The 23,003-nt window shown below is 47.1% G+C and overlaps 1 protein-coding gene across 4 annotated transcripts in view; it reads right to left on the bottom strand.

The window, feature by feature from the left end:
- Positions 1-5,011: 5,011 nt before the first annotated feature.
- The window catches only part of SGSM1 (small G protein signaling modulator 1), a 124,871-nt gene continuing 106,879 nt past the window's right edge, over positions 5,012-23,003 (bottom strand). For 2 of the 4 annotated variants that reach the window (XM_033233041.1, XM_033233042.1), the window contains 4 exons: positions 20,109-20,218; positions 14,825-14,921; positions 12,157-12,324; positions 5,012-7,680 (listed from right to left, as the gene is read on the bottom strand). In XM_033233041.1, coding sequence (XP_033088932.1) covers positions 7,592-7,680; positions 12,157-12,324; positions 14,825-14,921; positions 20,109-20,218 — 464 coding nt within the window. In that variant the 3' untranslated portion in view covers positions 5,012-7,591. Of the gene's footprint in view, positions 7,681-12,156; positions 12,325-14,824; positions 14,922-20,108; positions 20,219-23,003 lie in introns of those variants that run through there. The other 2 variants (XM_033233043.1, XR_004442343.1) reach the window with 2 other exon arrangements.

Genomic DNA, 23,003 nt, shown 5'->3' with positions numbered 1-23,003 from the left:
AGAGAGACTCTGTCTTTATTTGGCAATAGAGGGAGTGCTGTAATTTTCTCTTCATCAAAACAAGAGGAATCCATTGTTTGCAAGGAGCCCTGCACCTACAAAGCCTGGAAATGACTGTGCCCACAAATCTGAAAAAAGAAAGCCAGGAAGACACTGGAGGGTCCCTGTACCACATCCTCATGTAATGGAAAGTCTCCACAATCCCGTTGGTTATTTGAATTCTGCTGGAGTTGACCTAGAAATGGATTGGCAAGCTGGCACTTCAAAAAGTGTCAAATTGTGCTCCTCTAGAGTTTATACCTGTCCTGGGCTCAAGCTCTCAATATGCACAGTAACTTGGAAGCCAAGAAGATGGGAAGCTGGGAGCCCTTTCCTGACAGCAGAATCAGATGCAGACTGCAGTGTCAGTGTAGATGCTGCTCCTGCTAAGAACCGATGGCTTCATCATACCTAATTTTGGGGTTTCTCCAAGACACAGTCCAGGAGGGTACCAGGCTCACCCTTTCTGGAGTTCTCCTCCTACGGCCACATTCTCTTAAGTTTCAAAGTCTCACGTGAGAACCTAAGAAAGGTAGATGATGGGAACTCAAGACAAATGGGTTCCCAGCCCCATCCTCAGTGATGCTGAGGGGCAGAGAGTTCCAGTAAATGAGGGTGGAGGGGGCAAGACTGAGTCCAGAACCAAAGGAGGCATTATTATCTCCATTTTGGAGAAGTGGAAACTGAGGCTAAGAGGTGTGAAAAGAAACTACCCCAAATCACTAAGGAAAACTCAAGCTGGAAACTGCTTAGGGCAAACATGCTTCTCATTCCATTCAAAGTTAGCCCTCTGATCACTGAGATAGATGTATATCTGATTGTCACCTTTGGAAAGACTAATTAGAAACTAAAAAGAATGCAACCGTTTGTGTCTCACCCATCTGTGACCTGCAAGCTCCTTCCCCACTTCAAGTCTTCCTGTCTTTGCTTCAAGTTGTTCCACCTTTCCAGACTGAACCAATGTACTTCTTAAATATATTGATAGATGTCTCATTTCTCCTTAAGATGTATAAAACCAAGCTGTGTCCCAACCACCTTGGGCACCTGTTGTCAGGATTTCCTGAGTCTGTGTCACATGCATGTCCTCAATCTTGGCAAAACAAACTTTCTAAATTAACTGAGACCTGCCTCAGATATTCTGGGTTCACAGAGGTAAAGGCACTTGCCCAAAGCCACATGGCCATAGTACCAGATCTGGGATCCTACATTATTGTTCCCTGAATATGTGGACAGAGCTATATGACATGATTTTAGTTGGTATGGTGAGAAAATCTTTTTTTTTTTTTTTCTAGACAGAGTCTCGCTCTGTCACCAGGCTGGGGTGCAGTGGTATGATCTCTGCTCACTGCAACCTCCACCCAAGCGATTCTCCTGCCTCAGCCTCCTGAGTAGCTGGGACTACAGGCGGGCGCCACTGAGCCCAGCTAATTTTTTGTATTTTTAGTAGAGACGGGGTTTCACCATGTTAGCCAGGATGGTCTGGATCTCCTGACCTCGTGATCCGCCCGCCTCGGCCTCCCAAAGTGCTGGGATTACAGGCGTGAGCCACCGCACCCGGCTTTTTTCTTTCTTTCTTTTTTTTTTTTTTGATGGAGTTTCACTCTTGTCACTCAGGCTGGAGTGCAGATCTTGGCTCACTGCAACCTTCACCTCCTGGGTTCAAGTGACTCTCCTGACTCAGCTTCACAAGTAACTGGGATTACAGGCGCTCGCCACCATGCCTAGCTAATTTTTGTATTTTTAGTAGAGACAGGGTTTCACCATGTTGGCCAGGATGGTCTCAAACTCCTGACCTCAGGTGATCCACTTGCTTTGATATCCCAAAGTGGTGGGATTACAGGCGTGAGCCACCACGGCCACCCAAGACAGCAAAATTCTATTCTAAGAGCATCTGATGAAAAGAAAAAAAATGAGAGAGAAATCTTAATCACGTCCCATCACCGTCCCTGATTACACCCTTACCTCCCTTCCCCCTGGGCTACTGAGATCTCAGGCCTTGGAGGGAAGGACAGAGGGGAAGAAGGAATATAAAATAAAATGGCGTAACATGGCTGCCAGCTGTTCTGAAATGGGAAGGCGAGGTTCTCCCAAATTCTTGGCATGAAAGGTGCTTCTCAACTGCCCCAAGTTCTCTCCTGTAAGCCAAAAGGAAATTATAGGAGAAAAGGAAATGGCAGATGATTTAAGAAGAAATTGGAGCATCCAGAAAGGCCTTCACACTGCAGTCTTGCTCTGTATAAGACCAACATCATTCAGGTAGAAAATGTGAGCACAGATACTATCCAAGCGCTCTTTGATGTAAGGAGAGGAGGCAAAAGAAGGGGAGAGAGAAGGGGGAGGAGGAGAGAAATATGATGAAGGGGAAGGAAAAGAGAAAGAGGTGGAGGAAAGGGGGATGAAGAGGAGAAGAGCGGGGACCACAATGCCAACTACAGGTGCCCATGGAAACCAAGACCACTTCTTCAGCCCCACTGAGTCGTGAAAATGTGCCTCATGATCCAAGACCCATTTTTTCGTGTCTATGCAAAGTTCAAGTGCATTTATTTATTTATCTATTTATTTATTGAGATGGAGTTTCACTCGTTGTCCAGGCTGAGTGCAGTGGTGCGATCTCCGCTCACTGCAACCTCTGCCTCCCAGGTTCAAGTGGTTCTCCGGCCTCAGCCCCCTGAGCAGCTGGGATTATAGGCATCCGCCACCACGCCCGGCTAATTTTTTTGCATTTTTAGTAGAGATGGGGTTTCACTATATTAGCCAGGATGGTCTTGAACTCCTGACCTTCCTTGGGTGATCTGCCCACCTTGGCCTCCTAAAGTGCTGGGATTACAGGTGTTAGCCACTGTGCGTGGGTCAAGTGCATGTGTTTAGAAAAGCCTTTACAAAAGCAAAAATGTTATCTTAGGATTTTTTTCCCTGTGAAATATATTACCAATGATCAAAGGCCAATAGTGCATACGACCAGGCATCTGTGCACACACAACAGGTGCCCAGCACTCCCCAGGTCTGGCCATGCCAGGCAGCTGCAAATGAGTGGCACCCTCCAGGAGGAGAGCCCATGGACAGAGTTCAGGTTGAAGTCAGAGAAAGGAGACTGGAGGCTTCAAGGGACAGTGGCAACATCAGGACCATTATTTGCTCTGAGACGTTTCCCCCAGGAGGAAGCATATGTTCCAACTAAAAGAGCCCCCACCTGCCGGCTGCTGTGGGTTTCATTCTTGCCTCTGCTGGGAGTATTCCAAGGAAGTGATGATGTGGCACACCCAGGCAGCCAATGCCATCTGCAAACTCCTCCTCTACTTTGCTGGCTTAGTTGGAAATCTTTTTCTATTTAAAACCTGAAGTTTTGGCCAGGTGTGGTGGCTCACGCCTGTAATCCCAGCACTTTGGGAGGCTGAGGCAGGTGGATCACGAGGTCAGGAGATCGAGATCATCCTGGCTAACACGGTGAAACCTTGTCTCTACTAAAAATGCAAAAAATAGCCGGGTGTGGTGGCGGGCGCCTGTAGTCCTAGCTACACGGGAGGCTGAGGCAGGAGAATGGCGTGAACCCGGGAGGCGGAGCTTGCAGTGAGCCGAGATTGCACCACTACACTCCAGCCTGGGCGACAGTGAGACTCCGTTTCAAAAAAAAAAAAAAAAAAAAAACCCCTGAAGTTTTGATGGTGCTCATTATATTAAATCAGGCTGTGCTTCCATAGCTGAAAACTAGTTTTCCTCCGTCCATGTTTAGAGACTGATGGAGGTGGAGATCTGTGCACGGTGCTCACTGCCTGATGACTATCATTCTGAACGGCAGCCATGAGTGAGAACCAGCGATGTTGGGGGAATGAACTCATTGTCTTTGGGAGCACTGGAGGTGAGAAATGAGCTAGCTTGGCAGTCAGGATTCAGGGTAGTGTGAATTTAGAGCTATGCTCTCAGGTCAAATGGCTGAATGGGAACCCCTCTTGTGCACTGGGCCTTTGGGAATGTGGCAGACTCTTTGCAAAAATGGCCTCAATTATCTCTCAGCCTGGATCCATGCTCCTTTTCTTTTTTCAAGACAGAATTTTGCATTGTCACCCAGGCTGAGGCACAGTGGCATGACCATGTCTCACTGCAGCCTCTATCTCCTGGGCTTAAGTGATCCTCCCACTTCAGCCTCCTGAGTAGCTGGGACCAGAGACACACGCTACCACATCCAGCTAATTTGAATTTTTTATTTTTGGAGAGATGGAGTCTCATTACGTTGCCCAGGCTGATCTTGAACTTTTGGCTTCAAGTGATCCTCCTGCGTTGGCCTCCCAAAGTGCTGGTATTACATGGGTGAGCCACTGTGCCTGGCCCATGCTCCTTTTCAGTATCACTTTCCAAAGACTCCCATCAGGAAGTACAATCTATTTGCCTACCCTTTGAAGCTGGGCTTAGTCATATGACTTACTCTGACCAACAGAATGTGGCAGAAATGACTATGCCAGAGAAGTTGAGACCAAGAGGCAGTGCATGTTTCTGCTTACCTTCTAGGATCTGCCATCATAGCCATGTAAACAAGCCTAAGCTAGCCTGTTGGAGGATAGGAGATAGAGAACCCAGTTTCCCCCACTGCCCTAGTCAACAGCCAGACAACCATGAGAAGCAGAGTTGCCTATCTGGACATTAGCTGACCACAGACACATGAAGAAGTCTGACTGAGAACAGAAGAACCTCCCAGCTGAACCTAGCCTGGACTGCTGACCCACAGAATTATGAGCTAAATACGTGGCTGTTTTAAACCACTATGTTTTGGGTCATTTGTAATGCAGCATTAATTGTGGTAAAAGCCAACTCATACAAGAGGTCAGAAGTGATTCACCTTTTCTGGGAAAAGTCCAGGTAGATATTACAAAAATCTGACCCCGTATAGGGTTACTGGGGTGTGAGTGGGAAGACACAGTACTCAGAAGCAAGCATTTCTTTCTTTTAAAGTAAAAAAAAAAAGAAAAAAAAAACCAGATTCACATATTTCTCTGTTTATATATATTTTCTCTATATATAGACACAACTCTTCAGCAAACATTTACAAGATATGTGGGCCACATTGAAAAAAAAGAGTGCACTCCGTGGACAGAACGACTCCCACGTATCCAATTCCAGGACACAGAAACACACACGACATACAGAGATCTGAATAGGCACAGTAAACCAAATAAATATGACGTATTCCAAATCACAACCACAGATGCTCTCTGGAACATCATGAGAGAAGGCAGAGAAGAGATTTTGTGCTGTACTTTGAGACTAGTCTTAAAAAAATAAATAGGAATCAGAAGGTCTGGGACCTGGGTCTCACCAAAATAACACCCTCTGTAAAGAACAGCTGAATGGCAAAATACAGTTTTCTCCGGAGGGGCCTTTTGCACATTTCTTCCTGTCTTGGAAGCTGGGGTACATAGGGCAGGGAGACGCAAGTCTAATGGCAGCCAGAACGTTGCCGTCTCCCGTTTCTGCTTTGGTGGGGTGGGGTAGGAGCTGGGAGCCATGAAGGCTATCGTAGCCTCAAGTCTCCCACAGAGCTCTCTTCAGAAAGTAAGGGTTGACTAGACCTCTATCTACCCTGCACCAGAGGCTGGGCAGAGGTTGGAGGTTCAGGTCAGTTGAAGTTGCTGTACTGAGGGAAAGAAGCCTTCACAAGCACACAAGGCAAGGATGCATCCCAATCCCAGTGTGCTCAGGATGGGAAGACTAATACGCCCCTTCGCAAATGCTTCAATACGCTGCTTTACCTATCCTCTCCCCTCTCCAAAATCCCAGCTGCCATTTTTTGACCACCCTAGAGGTGGCAGGTCTCCCGGGAAGAGACTTTCTCTCTGATGCTTGCTGGGTTTCCCCCATTCTGGGTACATTCTCAGAACAGAAGAGCGGGCAAGACTGCTCTATCAAAAGGACAGGTAGGCAGAGTACACTAGCTCAGTTCGGGTCTGTTTGTGGATTGGTGACACTCTGTGTGAAGACCTCGGGGGGGACTGTTCCCAGACCTAGCATGGTCCTGGGCCCAGCTCATCAGCTGATCTTCCCCAAGGAAAACACACACCACGCTCTATCCTGGCCGACCTGTGCCTTCCTTTTCCTCCTTTGTCCTGAGTGAGTAACTGCGCTTAGAGAAAAGCTGCATGCCACCACCATTAAGTAGCTTTCACCAAACACACACATTTCCAAAACCCAATACTTGGAAGGAAAGGCAGTTTTCCCTTGCAAGATGGCAGCAGGATACAGACTCTGCCCTGCCTGGGGGGCTCTGAGCAGGACCCCAAAGAGCTCTGACCATCTCATGCCTACAGACACTTTTTGGGTCCACTCCCTATGTGGGGAGATGCTTTTCTTGAAAAGAAGAAAACGAGTATCTTCTGGCATCACACAGAGGAGAAAAAAAGGAGAAAATACAACAGATGGAATCCCAGACTCCAAGAGAAATGTGTGAGGGACTCCTGTGTGCCTTTTCTTTTTTTATTTTTTTTGAGACAGAGTCTCGCACTGTCACCCGGACTGGAGTGCAGTGGCGCAATCTCAGCTCACTGCAACCTCCACCTCCCAGGTTCAAGCGATTCTCCTGCCTCAGCCTCCCAAGTAGCTGGGATTACAGGCGCCCGCCACCACGATCAGCTAATTTTTTGTATTTTTAGTAGAGACAGGGTTTCACTGTGTTGGCCAGGCTGGTCTCAGAACTCCTGACCTTGTGATCCACCTGCCTCGGCCTCCCAAAGTGCTGGGATTACAGGCGTGAGCCACCGCGCCGGGCCTCCTGTGTGCCTTTTCTAAGTGGGGGGAGGCCTTAGGACCAGGACGGTTTAGCATCAAAAGAATGGGGGAGGAAGTCATTTGTAGTCTCTCCTCCAAGCCAAGTGGTTCTCAAATGGGGGCAATTTTGCCCTGCAGGGAACATTTGGCAATGTCTAGAGACATTTTTGGGCCCGCCACCGTTGGGGTTGTCACAACTGGGGTGTGAGTGGGGGATGGTGCTACTGGCATCTGGTGAGGCCAGGGATGCTGCTCAGCATCCTACAATGCAGAAGACAGTCCCCTCAAAAAGAATCACCTGGCTGCAAATGTCAGTAATGTCGACGTGGAGGGTCAATCTCTAGCCATGTCCAGAATATCGCCAAAGGCCCCTTGCAGAGGAGCACAGAGGTAGCCCCACACACCTCTTCTACACCAATTTCCAAAAAGAAATTCCCTTCCCAGGTCTCATCTTACAAGACAGTTTGGAGTGACAGGGAAAGAAGAAGAGGAGACCATTCTGGACACCAGCAAACAACGATGGCTCCTCGTCCACCAACAACCCCTACCTCCTGCAAGGGAGGAACGCCAGACTTGGGCAATCTTTGGTCAAACAGGAAAACGTAAGGCTAAATTGAAGGGGTACTCCCTCCACCCCATCTGCCCAGAAGTGAAAGTCAGGGTAGTTTCTTTTTGCACTGAACTCCATGCTTGTGAAGACACCAGGACCCGCTCCTGGGGTGACCGTCCAGCCAGGAGGAAAAATAAGCAGAGGAACAGGTGGGGCAGCTTGGCTGAGGCTGCCTGGGTGAGGTGCCCCTCACTTGTTCTCAATCAGAGTCTGCACCTTGTACACGAGGTCCCGCGCCAGCTTCAGGACTTGCTTGGTGTTGTGTCGTTCAGCCATTTCTGAAAGAGCAGAAAAAAATCTCATGAGCCTCCTTCTGTGTCCAGTTTAAGGGCACACTTCCAGCCCCTGGAGGCTTCTCTGGGGGCGTCTCCATCACAGATTGGTTCAGGAAGCAGAGGCCCTGGAGAAGCCCTCTAACTCTGGACCTCAGTTTCCTCATTTGTAAAATGGAGATTGGAACAGCAGCTGCCTCACCAAGTTACTGTGGGGGTTGAATGGGATAATGCTGGTTCACAGGATGTGCTATAAAAAGGTGAGGTCAGTTGGGTGCGGTGGCTCACACCCGTAATCCCAGCATTTTGGGAGGCTGAGGCAGGCAGATCACCTGAAGTCGGGAGTTTGAGACCAGCCTGACCAACATGGAGAAACCCTGTCTCTACTAAAAATACAAATTAGTCGGGCGTGGTGGCACATGCCTGTAATCCCAGCTACTCAGGAGGCTGAGGCAGAAGAATTGCTTGAACCTGAGAGGCAGAGCTTGTGATGAGCCAAGACTGCACCATTGCACTCCAGCCTGGGCCACAAGAGCGAAACTCCATCTCAAAAAATAATAATAATAAAAATGAAAAGTTGAAGTCCTTCCACTCCTCTCCTATAAACAGAATGACTGAAAGCAGTGCTGGGCACACAGTAGATGCTGAAAGATATGAGAAGGAGGAAGTAACAGAGGGAGGAAAGATGGAGAGGGAAGAGGAGAAAGGGACAAAAAAAGCAAAGAAAAAATAATTTTATCAAGAGCCATACAATGTGGTCAGACTTCCAAACCAAATCATCCTAAACTTAGACATTTATCATAAATAAACCATTTAGTAGAAAGAAAAGAAAAAACAAAACAACACTAAAACTAAGACATGGTTCCCAAACTGGGTACCAAGTTACCCCAGCATGTTACAGTGAACTTACAGGGACACTGTGGAGTATTTGGATATTCGAGGGAAGCCTGGAAATATTTCTTTTTTTTTTTTTTTTTTTTGAGGCGGAGTCTCGCTCTGTTGCCCGGACTGGAGTGCAGTGGCCGGATCTCAGCTCACTGCAAGCTCCGCCTCCCAGGTTTACGCCATTCTCCTGCCTCAGCCTCCCGAGTAGCTGGGACTACAGGCGCCCGCCATCTCGCCCGGCTAGTTTTTGTATTTTTTTTAGTAGAGACGGGGTTTCACCGTGTTAGCCAGGATGGTCTCGATCTCCTGACCTCGTGATCCGCCCGTCTCGGCCTCCCAAAGTGCTGGGATTACAGGCTTGAGCCACCGCGCCCGGCCAAGGAAATATTTCATCTAAGTTGAGTGCCACGTCAACTGTTAGCTGGAGTGAGTTCATGAATTTCACTACACTCTCATCAATAACTTTCTTTTTTTCTTTTGAGACAAGGTCTCACTCTGTTGCCCAGGATAGAGTGCAGTGTGGTGCGATCTCGGCTCACTATAACCTCTGCCTCCCAACCTCAAGTGATTCTCATGCCTCCTGTAATCCCAGCCTCCTGAGTAGCTGGGATTACAGGTGTGCACCACCATGCTGGGCTAATTTTTGTATTTTTATTAGAGACAGAGTTTTGCCACATTGGCCGGGCTGGTCTGGAACTCCTAGCCTCAAGTAATCCACCCACCTTGGCCTCCCAAAGTGCTTACAGGCATAAGCCACCATACCCAGCATCCCATCAATGACTGTCTTTGCAAAACTAGGTTTTCAGCAGCTGCTGAAATAGAAAGTAAGTGCCATGGGCCGGGCGCGGTGACTCACGCCTGTATCCCAGCACTTTGGGAGGCCGAGGCGGGCAGATGACGAGGCCAGGAGATCGAGACTGTCCTGGCTAACACGGTGAAACCCCGTCTCTACTAAAAATACAAAAAATTAGCCAGGCGTGATGGCGGGCACCTGTAGTCCCAGCTACTCGGGAGGCTGAGGCAGGAGAATGGCGTGAACCCGGGAGGTGGAGCTTACAGTGAGCCGAGATCGCACTACAGCCTGGGTGACACAGCGAGACTCCATCTCAAAAAAAGAAAAAAAAAGAAAGTAAGTGCCATGTGAAAATCAATATGGAACAGAAAATGAAAGAGGTGGTGTCCAATCTGATTCCAAGGCTTGAGAAGGTGTGCAAAGCCCAACAGGTGCACACACCCCATTAGCAATTGTGCTTATTTAGGAATGAAGTAAAAATGTTATTTTCTTTAGATATGTATGTATTATTGGCTGGGCACGGTTGTTCACACCTATAATCCCGGCACTTTGGGAGGCTGAGGTGGGTGGATCACCTGAGGTTGGGAGTCTGAGATCAGCCTGACCAACATGGAGAAACCCCATCTCTACTAAAAAATATATAAAATTTGCCAGCTGTGGTTGTGCATGCCTGTAATCCCAGCTACTCAGGAGGCTAAGGCGGGAGAATCACTTGAACCCGGGAGGTGGAGGTTGCAGTGAGCCAAGATTGTGCCATTCCAGCCTGGGCAACAAGAGCGAAACTCTGTCTCAAAAAAAAAAAAAAAAAAAAAGGCTGTAATCCCAGCACTTTGGGAGGCCGAGGCGGGCGGATCACGAGGTCAGGAGATTGAGACCATCCTGGCTAACACGGTGAAACCCTGTCTCTACTAAAAAATACAAAAAACTAGCCGGGCGAGGTGGCGGGCGCCTGTAGTCCCAGCTACTCGGGAGGCTGAGGCGGGAGAATGGCTTAAACCCGGGAGGCGGAGCTTGCAGTGAGCTGAGCTCTGGCCACTGCACTCCAGCCTGGGCGACAGAGCGAGACTTCGTCTCAAAAAAAAAAAAAAAAGATATAATGTATGTGTTTTTTTTTAACGACTTCTAAGTTGTTAGGATATAAATATTTATGAAGTGGTTTGGACCTAACTACTTACTAAATGAAACTTTTGGCCTGAGGTGCTGTTATAATTTTACAGAGACACTAGCAGTGCATGAATTGAGAAAATTTAGGAATCTGTATGCTAACAGATGAATTGCTTTGGACTCTCAATCACACCTTCAAACTGAAAATAAACCTACATGCTAATGATAAGAAATGGTTCAGTAAGTTATGGAACAGTCACTTGAGATATATTTTGTAGTTTAAAAAAATGACTGTCTGGGCACAGTGGCTCACACCTGTAATCCCAGCACTTTGGTAGGCCAAGACAGGCGGATCGCCTGAGGTCAGGAGTTCTAGACCACTCTGGCCAACATGGCAAAACCCTGTCTCTACTAAAAATACAAAAATTAGCCGGGTGTGGTGGCACACATCTGTAGTCCCAGGTACTCAGGAGGCTGAGGTGGGAGAATCGCTTGAACCTGGGAGGCAGAGGTTGCAGTGAGCTGAGGTTGTACCACTTCACCCCAGTGTTGGTAACAGAGCAAGACTCCATCTCAAAAAAAAAAAAAAAAAAAAAAAAGATTATATGAAAGACAATGTTTGAAATATTAAGTGAAAAAAGGTATATACAACTGGATTCTGAAATTGTAAAAACATAAAAATAAACATGACTGTGGTTTCCTGGATTAGACCCTAGAAGAGAAAAAGGATATTGGTGAAAAAACAGGTGAAATCCAAATAAAGCCTGTGGTTTAGTAGATGGTAATGTGCCAATGATAATTTCTTAGTTTTGGCAAATGTACCAGGGTCATGTAAATGCTAACAGTAGGCAAAGCTAGGCCAAGGTATCATGCATTTTCTGTGCATCTAAATCTAAAACAGTTCTCAATCTACAATTTTAGTAGACAACTAAAATGCAAAATTATTCCCCCCAAAAGTTTACTTAAATTAAGAACCCTAATAATGTTTCAAAAGTGAGGTCACAGTTGGCTTTTTTCTTCTTTTGTTTTTTCCAGAACGTTTTCATTAAAAAAATTTTTTAATAGTGATAACAGTGGCGATAGCTTTCATTTATTGGGTTCCCTCCAGGTACCACGTGCTGGGATTTAACCATGTTGTCTCCTGTAATCCTCTGGACCTCCCTGTGAGGGAGGGAGTGTTAGTACCAATTTACCCCTGAAGAATCCGAGGCCTAGAGACGTGAAGTCACTTGGACAAGGTCACACATCTCCCAGGAGCCTGGATCAGAATTCACACCTGTCTGATTTCAAAGGCTGTGTCTTTTTCGTGTTACTTAAATTGCTGCCCTGGGCCTGCTTTTGCTACACACATCAACCAAAGCAGACCACTGCTAGCCCATTTCACAGATGAGGAAGTAGATGTTTAGAGAGAGGGGAAGTGACCTGACCATGGGCACAGCTGGTCAGCGGTAGAACCAGGCTTTGCCCCTGAGCTGATTTCAACACCCGTAGTCCCTCTGCCAGATCCCTGAGAAAAATGCACCCTCAGCATTACAAGATGTAAACTTGTCCTTTTGGAAATAGCCATAAGAAGTGTGCAGAGCCCTCTTTATCCCCTTCACCATGCATCCATCTCAGTCCATCTTCATTCCTCCTGAGATCCCCAGAAGGGGCCTCCAGAAGCCTGCACCCCTCTCATGAGGCCCCAATCATGTGGGTACCATTGAAGAATTTGATGATGTCTGTGAAATCCATGTTGTTCTCCAGAATGATGTCGCGGTAGACTTCCACCAGAGCCAGCGCAATGAACAAGACGTAGTGTGCCGAGGAGACATGTTTGGCTGCCCAGATGGTCTCCCAGACCAAGAAGACGTCATCATAGACGAGTTCTGCCAAGACATCAACACACATGGGGAGAGAATTGGTGACAGGGGTCACAATGTTGCCTTCCCTTGGGAAATCCCCAAAGCTGGGAAAATCCCGGGCAAGTTTTGCCTTATGCCTCTGCCCTGGTGCAGTGGATAGAACTCAGAAGACAGGAGAGGACTCTGTCATTTGACCACCAGAAACCTCAGTTTCCCCATCTGTAGGATGGGCTGTGTAAACCAGGTAAGTTCTAAGTTCCTTCCAGCTCTGACATCCTGTAAGTGGAGGAACCAGGCATGTGCGGGTTTGAATTACACGGATCTGTCCTTGCCCTGCCCCTCGACCAGCAACACCTGCTATCCCTGCACCCACATCTCCATCAGCACCCATGGAGGCCTCTCTCCTTTCCCCCCACACACGAGCAGAGCCAGCTGTGGCCTCTGAGTCTAGTGAAGAGGTAGAATAGAGCAACGGTTAAAAGTAAGCCTTTGGCTGGGCATGGTGGCTCATGACTGCAATTCCAGCACTTTGGGAGGCTGAGGCGGGTAGATCACGAGGTAAGGAGTTTAAGACCAGCCTGGCCAACCTGGTGAAACCCCTATCTCTACAAAAAATACAAAAAAAAACTAGCCAGGCGTGGTGGCGGGCGCCTGTAATCCCAGTTACTCAGGAGGCTGAGGCAGAGAATTGCTTGAACCCAGGAGGTGGAGATTGCAGTAAGCTGAGATCGCGCCACTGCACTCCAGCCTGGCGATAGAGCCAGACTTCGTCTTAAAAAAAAAAAAAAAAAAAAAAAAAAGGCCGGGTGTGGTGGCTCACACCTGTAATCCCAACTCCCAACATCATTTTGGGAGACTGAGGCGGGTGGATCACCTGAGGTCAGGAGTTTGAGACCAGCCTGGCCAAATATGGTGAAATCCTGCCTCTACTAAAAATACGAAAAAATTAGCTAGGTGTGGAAGCGGGTGCCTGTAATCCCAGCTACTCAGGAGGCTGAGGCAGGAGAATCGCTTGAAGCTGGGAGGCAGAGGTTTCAGTGAGCAGAGATCGTGCCATTGCACTCCAGCCTAGGCAAAAAGAGTAAGACTCCGTCTCAAAAAAAAAAAAAAAAAAGCAAGCCTTCCTATGTCTGATAAACTTGGTGTGAATCCTTCCTCCATCATTTGCTGGCAAGGGGAGCCTGGGATAGTTACTTCTCCATGAGCCTGTCTCTTTCCTCATCTGAAGGGGGGTGAAGCTGATAACAGAAAAAGGCTAAAGAGATAATACACATAAATGACTCAGCACAGTGCGTGGCACTGAAACACTCCATACATGTCAGATTTTTTTTTTTTTTTTGAGATGGAGTCTTGCTCTGTCACCCAGGCTAGAGTGCAGTGGTGTGATCTCAGCTCACTGCAACCTCCGCCTCCCAGGATCAAGCAATTCTCCTGCCTCAGCCTCCTGAGTAGCTGGGCCTATAGGCGTGTACCACTACGCCCAGCTAATTTTTTGTATTTTTAGTAGAGACAAGGTTTCACCATGTTAGGTCTCGATCTCCTGACCTCGTGATCTGACCTCCTCGACCTCCTAAAGTACTGGGATTACAGGCGTGAGCCACTGCACCCGGCCCATGTCAGATATTATTATAATTATTAACATCATCCCATATCTGTACAATAGCAACAAAGTACTGTGTTATACGACATTTTTATGTCATGTTGGAATGTGCATGAAATAGTCCCTGCCTCATGGGCTTTAGAGTTCTTGGGCTCTGAAAAGCAGCACAGCAGAATGAAAGAGGTGGGTTCAAATCCTGGCTGTACTCACCCCAGCCCTGAAGTTATCTCTCCCTAGCTCTGAATTTAACCCTTCTCAGCCTTGGTTTCCTCATTGATTGGTAAGATGAAGATCTTTTTTTTTTTTTTTTTTTGACACGGAGTCTCACTGTGTCGCCCAGGCTGGAGTGCGGTGGCGCGATCTCGGCTCACTGCTAGCTCTGCCTTTCCAGTTCACGCCATTCTCCCGCCTCAGCCTCCCGAGTAGCTGGGACTACAGGCACCCGCCACCGCGCCCGGCTAATTTTTTGTATTTTTAGTAGAGACAGGGTTTCACTGTGGTCTCGATCTCCTGACGTTGTGATCTGCCCGCCTCGGCCTCCCAAAGTGCTGGGATTACAGGCATGAGCCACTGCGCCCGGCGTTTTTTTTTGTATTTTTTTAGTAGAGACGGGGTTTCACCATGTTAGCCAGGATCGTTTCGATCTCCTGACCTCGTGATCCACCCGCCTCGACCTCCCAAAGTGCTGGGATTACAGGCTTGAGCCACCGCGCCCAGCCAAGATGAAGATCTTAACAGTGCCTACTGCGGACTGTCAATGCAAGATAAGGCAGGTGAAACGATAGTCCCAACTCCATAAACATGTGCTTCTCTCCCCTGCTGCCTCTGCTGCCAAGCCTTCAACCTCACCTCCACAGGATCGTCTCCCCTGAAATTTCTGCTACAAAGAGTTCTGGACACAGGTCCCCCATTTAAAGTCTGTACCTCGCTTGAAATCCAGCAGGAACCAGCGGTAGCAGAAGTAGAAGTGAGTATAGTCCCCATTCTGATGCATCAGCTCAAACAGTTCCGAGTCCAGGATCTGTCAAGGAAGGAAAGGCAGCATCAGCCTCTTGGGAAAAGGCTGGAGCAGAGGAGACAGCTGAATAAATGGTGGTACATCCACACACCAGACACCATATAGCCCTTAACAGCCAGGTTTAGTTTAAAAAATGGGAAAGGGGCCAGGCTGCGGTGGCTCAAGCCTGTAATCCCAGCACTCTGGGAGGCCGAGACAGGCGGATCATGAGGTCAGATCGAGACCATCCTGGCTAACACGGTGAAACGCCATCTCTACTAAAAAATACAAAAAACTAGCTGGGCAAGGTGGCGGGCGCCTGTAGTCCCAGCTACTCGGGAGGCTGAGGCAGGAGAATGGCATAAACCCGGGAGGCGGAGCTTGCAGTGAGCTAGGATCTGGCCACTGCACTCCAGCCTGGGCGACAGAGCGAGATTCCATCTCAAAAAAAAAAAAAAAAAAAAGGAAAGGATCTGAATAGACGTTTCTCCAAAGGAAATTCACAAATAGTCAAGAGGCACATGAAAGATGCTCAGCATCCTTAATCCTTAGGAAAATGCAATTCAAAACCACAAGATACCAATTCACATTCACTAGGATAGTGAAAAATGACAGACAATAACAAGTGATGGCAAGGATGCAGAGAAACTGGAACCCCCCTTACACTGCTCCTGAGAATGTAAAATGGTGTGTCTGCTGTGGAAAACAGTTTGGTAGTTCCTCAAAAACCTAAACACAGAATTTCCATATGATGCAGCAATTCCACTCTTAGGTTTATCCCCAAGAAGAATGAAAACATCGATCGGTCAGGTGTGGTGGCTCAGCACTTTGGGAGGCCAAGGCAAGAGAATCACTTGAAGCCAGGAGTTTGACACCAGCCTGGGCAACATAGCAAGACCCTGTCTCTAACAAAAAAAAAAAAAAGGAAAGAAAGAAAAGAATTTATTATTAGCCTGGCATGGTGTCCTGGGCATGTAGTCCCAGCTACTCAGGATGCTAAAGTGGGAGGATCACTTGAGCCCAGTTCAAGGCTGCAATGAACTATGATTACACCACTGGACTCCAGCCTGGGTAACAGAGTGAGACCCTGTCTAAAAAAACAAAAACATATCCACATAAAAATCTGTACATGAATGAATGTGTGTGATAGTGTTATTCACAATAGCCAACAACTGGGAAACAACTCAAATGTCCATCAAGACATGAATGGATAAATATAAGTAGCATATCCATACCATCTATTTTAATATTATCTGGTAATAAAAACAAACTAAGTTTTGTTTTTATTTTTTTGAGACTGAGTCTTGCTCTATCGCCCAGGCTGGAGTGCAGTGGCATGATTTCAGCTCACTGCAACCTCCACCTCCCAGGTTCAAGTGATTCTCGTGCCTCAGCCTCCCAAGTAGCTGGGATTACAGGCACCTGCCACCACACCTGGCTAATTTCTGTTATTTTTAGTAGAGATGGGAGTTTCACCATGTTGGTCAGGCTGGTCTTGAACTCCTGACCTCAGGTGATCCACCTGCCTTGGCCTCCCAAAGTCCTGGGATTACAGGCATGAGCCACTGCACCTGGCCTCGAACTAAGTTTTGATACATGCTACAATGCATCATACATACACAAACCTCGACATCATTATGCTAGGTAAAAGAAGCCAGTCACAAAAGGCCACATATTGTATGATTCCATTTATATGAAATGTTTAGAAAAGGCAAATCCATGGAAACAGAAAGCAGCTCCTTGGTTTTCAGGGGCTGGGGAGATGGAGGGGATGGGGAGTGGCTGTTAATGAAGAGTTTCTTTCTAGGGTAATGAAAATGTTCTGAAACTGGTGATGATCGCATAACTCTGTGAATAAATGAAAAGCCACTGACTGAATCGTACACTTCAAAAGGGTAAATTTTACGTATCTAAATTATATTTTAACAAAATGTTATAAAAAAACAGGTGGTGGAAGAATACCTCCAGCTATTGGATACGCTAGTCAGTGGGGAAAAAAAAACCTTGTTTGAAAAATAATGTATAGAAAGAAAAGTATGTACAAAATGACTCTAATTACGGAAAAAATGTACATAGAAAATGGGCAAAGTTGGCCGGGCGCGGTGGCTCAAGCCTGTAATCCCAGCACTTTGGGAGGCCGAGACGGGCGGATCACGAGGTCAGGAGATCGAGACCATCCTGGCTAACACGGTGAAACCGCGTCTCTACTAAAAATACAAAAACTAGCCGGGCGAGGTGGCGGGCGCCTGTAGTCCCAGCTACTCGGGAGGCTGAGGCAGGAGAATGGCGTAAACCTGGGAGACGGAGCTTGCAGTGAGCTGAGATCCGCCACTACACTCCAGTCCGGGGCGACAGAGCGAGACTCCGCCTCAAAAAAAAAAAAAAAAAAAAAAAAAAAAAAAAAAAGAAAATGGGCAAAGTTGGCCAGGTGTGGTGGCTCACGCCTGTAATCCCAGCACTTGGGAGGCCGAGGTGGGTGGATCACGAGGTCAGGAGATTGAGACCATCCTGGCCAACACGGTGAAACACTGTCTCTACTAAAAAGAAAAAAGTACAAAAAATTAGCCGGGCATGGTGGCAGGAGCCTGTAGTCCCAGCTACTCAGGAAGCTGAGGCAGGAGAATGGCGTGAGCCTGGGAGGCGGAGCTTGCAGTAAGCCAAGATCACTGCACTCCAGCCTGGACCACAGAGAGAGACTCTGTCTCAAAAAAAAAAAAAAAGAAAAGAAAAAGAAAATAGGCAAAGCATATGAACAGGCACTTCACAATCCAAATGAACAAAAATATATAAAAAAAAGAGAAGATATTCAATTTCACTGTCAATCAAGACAACGCAAATAAAATAAAATCACAATGAAAAAAACTGAATGAAGAAGACATACTATTTGATCGCACAGCAGGGTAACTACGGTCAACAATAACTTCACTGTACATTTAAAAATAACCAAAAGCATATAATTGGATTGTTTGGAACACAAAGGATATCAATGCTTGAGGGACCGGATACTCTATTTTCCACGATGTGCTTATTTCACATTGCATTCCTGTCTCAAAACAACTCATGTACTCCACATATATATATATATACCTATTACGTACCCACAAAAATTAAAAATAAAAAAATTATAAAACACAATGGGATGCTCGAATCATATCCAAGAGATTGACAAAAATATGTAAGTGTGACAATATCACGTGAGGATGGTGTGTTGAAACCCTTACCATACTGCCCTGGAGCATTAAGAAACTGGTACAATCACTTTGAGAGTGATTCGGTCATGCCTGATAAAACTGAGGACGTGCATTCTCTCTGCTCCAGCAATTCCATTCTGAGAAGATGCCCAAGCAAAGCTGTTGCATGCATGCAGCAGGGATGCGCACAAGAATTTCAGTGCAGCATTGTTTATGAAGGCCAAAAGCAAAACCCCAAGTTCCCCAAGCAAAAGCAAAACCAAACCAAATAAAAACAACCTAAATGACCACCAACAGGAAAATGGATCCAAATCAAATGTGATAGAATGCGCTGTGCTCCTAACGCAGAAGACTGTACTTCCGGGAAAGAGGAATCAACTGCCCTCTTGTTGATGAGCCTCTCAAACTTGTTGCTGAGTATAAAGACAAGCTGCACAAGAGTTCATACTATTTAAAACTATTTATGTAAAGTGGGGAGTAAAGAAACAGAGTTACATGATGTTTAGGAATATATGCATATATTGTAATAGAATTTTTTTTTTTTTTTTTTTTTTTGAGACGGAGTCTCGCTCTGTCGCCCAGGCTGGAGCGCAGTGGCCGGATCTCAGCTCACTGCAAGCTCCGCCTCCCGGGTTTACGCCATTCTCCTGCCTCAGCCTCCCGAGTAGCTGGGACTACAGGCGCCTGCCACCTCGACCGGCTAGTTTTTTGTATTTTTTTAGTAGAGATGGGGTTTCACCGTGTTAGCCAGGATGATCTCGATCTCCTGACCTCGTGATCCGCCCGTCTCGGCCTCCCAAAGTGCTGGGATTACAGGCTTGAGCCACCGCGCCCGGCCTGTAATAGAATTTTAAAAAGTACATTGTAATGGTGAACACAGGAATCTGCAAAGTGCTTACCACTGGGAGGACAGGAGTGGTGGGGAAATGCCATCAAGAAGGGCTACACGAATAATGAAAAATCTATGGTTAACTTTTTTTTGGGACAGAGTCTTGCTCTGTCACCCAGGCTGGAGTACAATGGTGCGATCTCAGCCCACTGCAATCGCCACCTACTGGGTTTAAGAGATTTTCCTGCCTCAGCCTCCTGAGTAGCTGGGATTACAGGTGTGCGCCACCACGCCTGGCTAATTTTTGTATTTTTAGTTAGAGATGGGGTTTCACCATGTTGGCCAGGCTGGTCTCAAACTCCTGGCCTCAAGTGATCCGCCTGCCTTGGCCTCCCAAAGTGCTGGGATTACAGGCATGAGCTACCACGCCCAGCCTATGGTTAATATTTTATTTCTTGGGGAGGTGGGGGTGGAAACATGGGTGTTCGTTATATTACTCTTTTACCTTCCTTATGTCCAAAATATTTTGTAGTATTTTAAAGTTCCATGAAAGAAGAAATCAGAGCTAACTGTAGCTCCACTGCCAGTGTGTAGATAACAAAGCATCCCTACCATTTACTCAAGTTAACACATTTGCATTCCTTCTACTCAAAGGGTTGAGTGTCTTAACTCCTCTGGGGAGTAGATATACTAATCGCTATGAATGCTGAAGAGCTAGCATTTATTACAATACTTCTCAAACTTGAGCTTGCACCAGAATTACCTGGAGAACTTCATATGGCACAGACTCCTGGGCCCAACTCAGAGATTTTTATTCGGTGGAGGAAAGGTGCCCACTTCTAACAAGTTGCCCACTTTTGCACTTCTAACAAGTTGCCAGTGAGGCTGATGTTGCCAGCTCATGGACTATGCTCTGAGAGGCACTCAGGCACTGTGCTGAGCACTATAACATCATTAGTTTATTTCATGTCCATGATAATTCTAATAACTTATTGGGACTCATAAGAATGAGAAAACCTATTTCACAGATGAGAAAACTGAGGCCCAGAGAGATAAGAGCATATGCCGAGTTTGTACAGCAGAAATAGGATTCCAATCCAGGTGGGCTCTAAATAGCTCAGTCTGGAGCCACTAAGCTTTACTTACTGTTTCCCAAAAAAGTCCAAAGCAGGACTGGACGCGGAGTCATACCTGGATCAACGACCTCATGTTTGCAAAGTGCGTGTCCATGGCGCCTCCGTGGGGGAAGTTCTGGTTCATCCTCTTCATGAGCTCTGTGAAGCAGCTGAAGGCAAGCGCCTCTGAGAAAGCAGCACAGAACAGTCAGCTGCCCCGTTGCCCAAGTGATATGGTTTGGATGTTTGTCCTCTCCAAATCTCATGTTGAAATATGACCTTCAATGTTGGGGGTGGACCTTTCGTGTATTTTTAGTAGAGATGGGGTTTCACATGTTATTCAGGGGGGTTTCACCATGGTCTCGATCTCCTGACCTCGTGATCCGCCCACCTCAGCCTCCCAAAGTGCTGGGATTACAGGCGTGAGTCAACGTGTCCGGCCTAAAAGGCTTTATTTTTATTTTATTTTATTTTTGAGACAGTGTCTCACTCCAGGCTGGAGTACAGTGGCGCCATCTCGGCTCACTTCAAGCTCCGTCTCCCAGGTTCACGCCATTCTCCTGCCTCAGCTTCCCAAGTAGCTGGGACAACAGGCGCCCCCCACCATGCCCGGTTAGTTTTTTGTATTTTTTAGTAGAGATGCGGTTTCACCATGTTAGCAAGGATGGTCTCGATCTCCTGATCTCGTGATCCGCCTGCCTTGGCCTCCCAAAGTGCTGGGATTACAGGTGTGAGCCACCGCGCCCGGACAAAAGGCTTTATATTTTAGAAAAGTTTACATTTACAGAAAAACTGCAAAGGCAGTAAAGACTTCTCATATACCCCACACGCGGTTTCCTCTATTATTAGTATCTGGACATCAGCATGATACATTTGTTGAACCAATACGGACACATTATGAACTAAAGTCCATACTGTATTCAGATTTTCTTAGTGTGTACTGAATGTCATTTTTCTGTTCCAAGCTGTCATCCAGAACAGCACATTACATCGATTGGTCATGTTCCCTTAAGCTCCTCTTAGTTGTGACAGTTTCTCAGGCTTTTCTTGTTTTTGATGACCTTGATAGTTTTTTTTTTTGAAATGGAGTCTTGCTCTGTCGCCCAGGCTGGAGTGCAGTGGCACAATCTTGGCTCACTGCAAGCTCCACCTTCCGGGTTCACTCCATTTCCCTGCCTCAGCCTCCTAGGACTATAGGTGCCCACCACCACACTCGGCTAATTTTTTTTGTATTTTTAGTAGAGACGGGGTTTCACCGAGTTAGCCAGGATGGTCTCAATCTCCTGACCTCGTGATCCACCCGCCTTGGCCTCCCGAAGTGCTGGGATTACAGGCATGAGCCACTGTGCCCAGCGACCTTGATAGTTTTGAGGTGTAGTGGTCGGTATTTTTGTAGGATGCTGCACTACTAGCAATGGAATTTATCTGATGCCTTTCTCATGGTAAGACTGGGTTATGGGTTATCGAGAGGAAAACCACAGAGCTAAAGGGCCATTTTAATCCCATCATAAGGGCATATACTATCAGCATGATTTATGACTGCTGATGTTGGCCATGGTCACCTGGCTGAGGTCGTGTTTGTCAGGTTTCTCTGCTGTAGTTTCTTTCTCATCCCGTCACTGCCTTCCATACTGCACTTTTTGGAAACAAGTCACTATGTGCAGTCCGTGTCTAAAGAGTAGGTAGTTGGCTGGGTGTGGTGGCTCACGTCTGTAATCCCAGCACTTTGGGAGGCCAAGGCAGGTGGATCACCTGAAGTCAGGAGTTCAAGACCAGCCTGAACAACATGGTGTAACCCTGTCTCTACTAAAATTACAAAAATTAGCCAGGCATGATGGCGGGTGCCTGTAATCCCAGCTACTCGGGAGGCTGAGGCAGGAGAATTGCCTTAACCTTGGAGGCGGAGGTTGCCGTGAGCTGAGATCGCACTATTGCACTCCAGCCTGGGCAACAAGAGTGAAATGTGTCAAAAGAAAAAAAAAAAAAAGGCTGTAGAATTATGCTCCCCATTTATTATGTATGTATGTATGTATGTATGCATGTATTTTTTTTTGAGACAGAGTCTCGCTCTGTCGCCCAGGCTGGAGTGCAGTGGCCGGATCTCAGCTCACTACAAGCTCTGCCTCCCAGGTTCACACCATTCTCCTGCCTCAGCCTCCCGAGTAGCTGGGACTATAGGTGCCCGCCACCTCGGCTGGCTAGTTTTTTGTATTTTTTTTTTTTTTTTTTTTTTAGAGACGGAGTCTCGCTCTGTCACCCGGGCTGGAGTGCAGTGGCCGGATCTCAGCTCACTGCAAGCTCCGCCTCCCGGGTTTTACGCCATTCTCCTGCCTCAGCCTCCCAAGTAGCTGGGACTACAGGCGGCCGCCACCTTGCACGGCTAGTTTTTTGTATTTTTTAGTAGAGACGGGGTTTCACCATGTTAGCCAGGATGGTCTTGATCTCCTGACCTCGTGATCCGCTCGTCTCGGCCTCCCAAAGTGCTGGGATTATAGGCTTGAGCCACTGCGCCCGACTGTATTTATTTATTTTTGAGATAAGGTCTCATTCTGTCACCCTGGTTGGAGAGCAGTGGCACAATCACGGCTCACTGCATCTCGACCTTGGCAGCCTCAAGTGATCCTCCTGCCTCAGGCTCCCAAGTAGCTGGGAACACAGGTGTGTGCCAACACACCTGGCTAATTTTTCTATTTTTTGTAGAGACAAGGTTTCACCATGTTGCCCAGGTTAGTCGCAATCTGCCCACCTCGGCCTCCCAAAGTGCTGAGGTTACAGGCTCATGAGCTACTATGCCTGGCCTGTTTTATTTTATTTTATTTATTTTGAGATGGAGTCTCGCTCTGTCACCAAGGCTGGAGTGCAGTGGCATGATCTTGGCTCACTGCAATCTGTGTCTCCCGAGTTCAAGTGCTTCTTCTGCCACAGCCTGCCGTGTAGCTGGAATTACAAGTGCCCGCCACAATGCCAGGCT

This window comes from Trachypithecus francoisi, unplaced genomic scaffold, assembly GCF_009764315.1.
Source record: "Trachypithecus francoisi isolate TF-2019V2 unplaced genomic scaffold, Tfra_2.0 Lachesis_group14, whole genome shotgun sequence".
NCBI lineage: Eukaryota > Metazoa > Chordata > Mammalia > Primates > Cercopithecidae > Trachypithecus > Trachypithecus francoisi.
The sequence above is the reverse complement of the archived record's forward strand: the minus strand, read 5'-3'. Positions and strand labels throughout refer to the sequence as shown.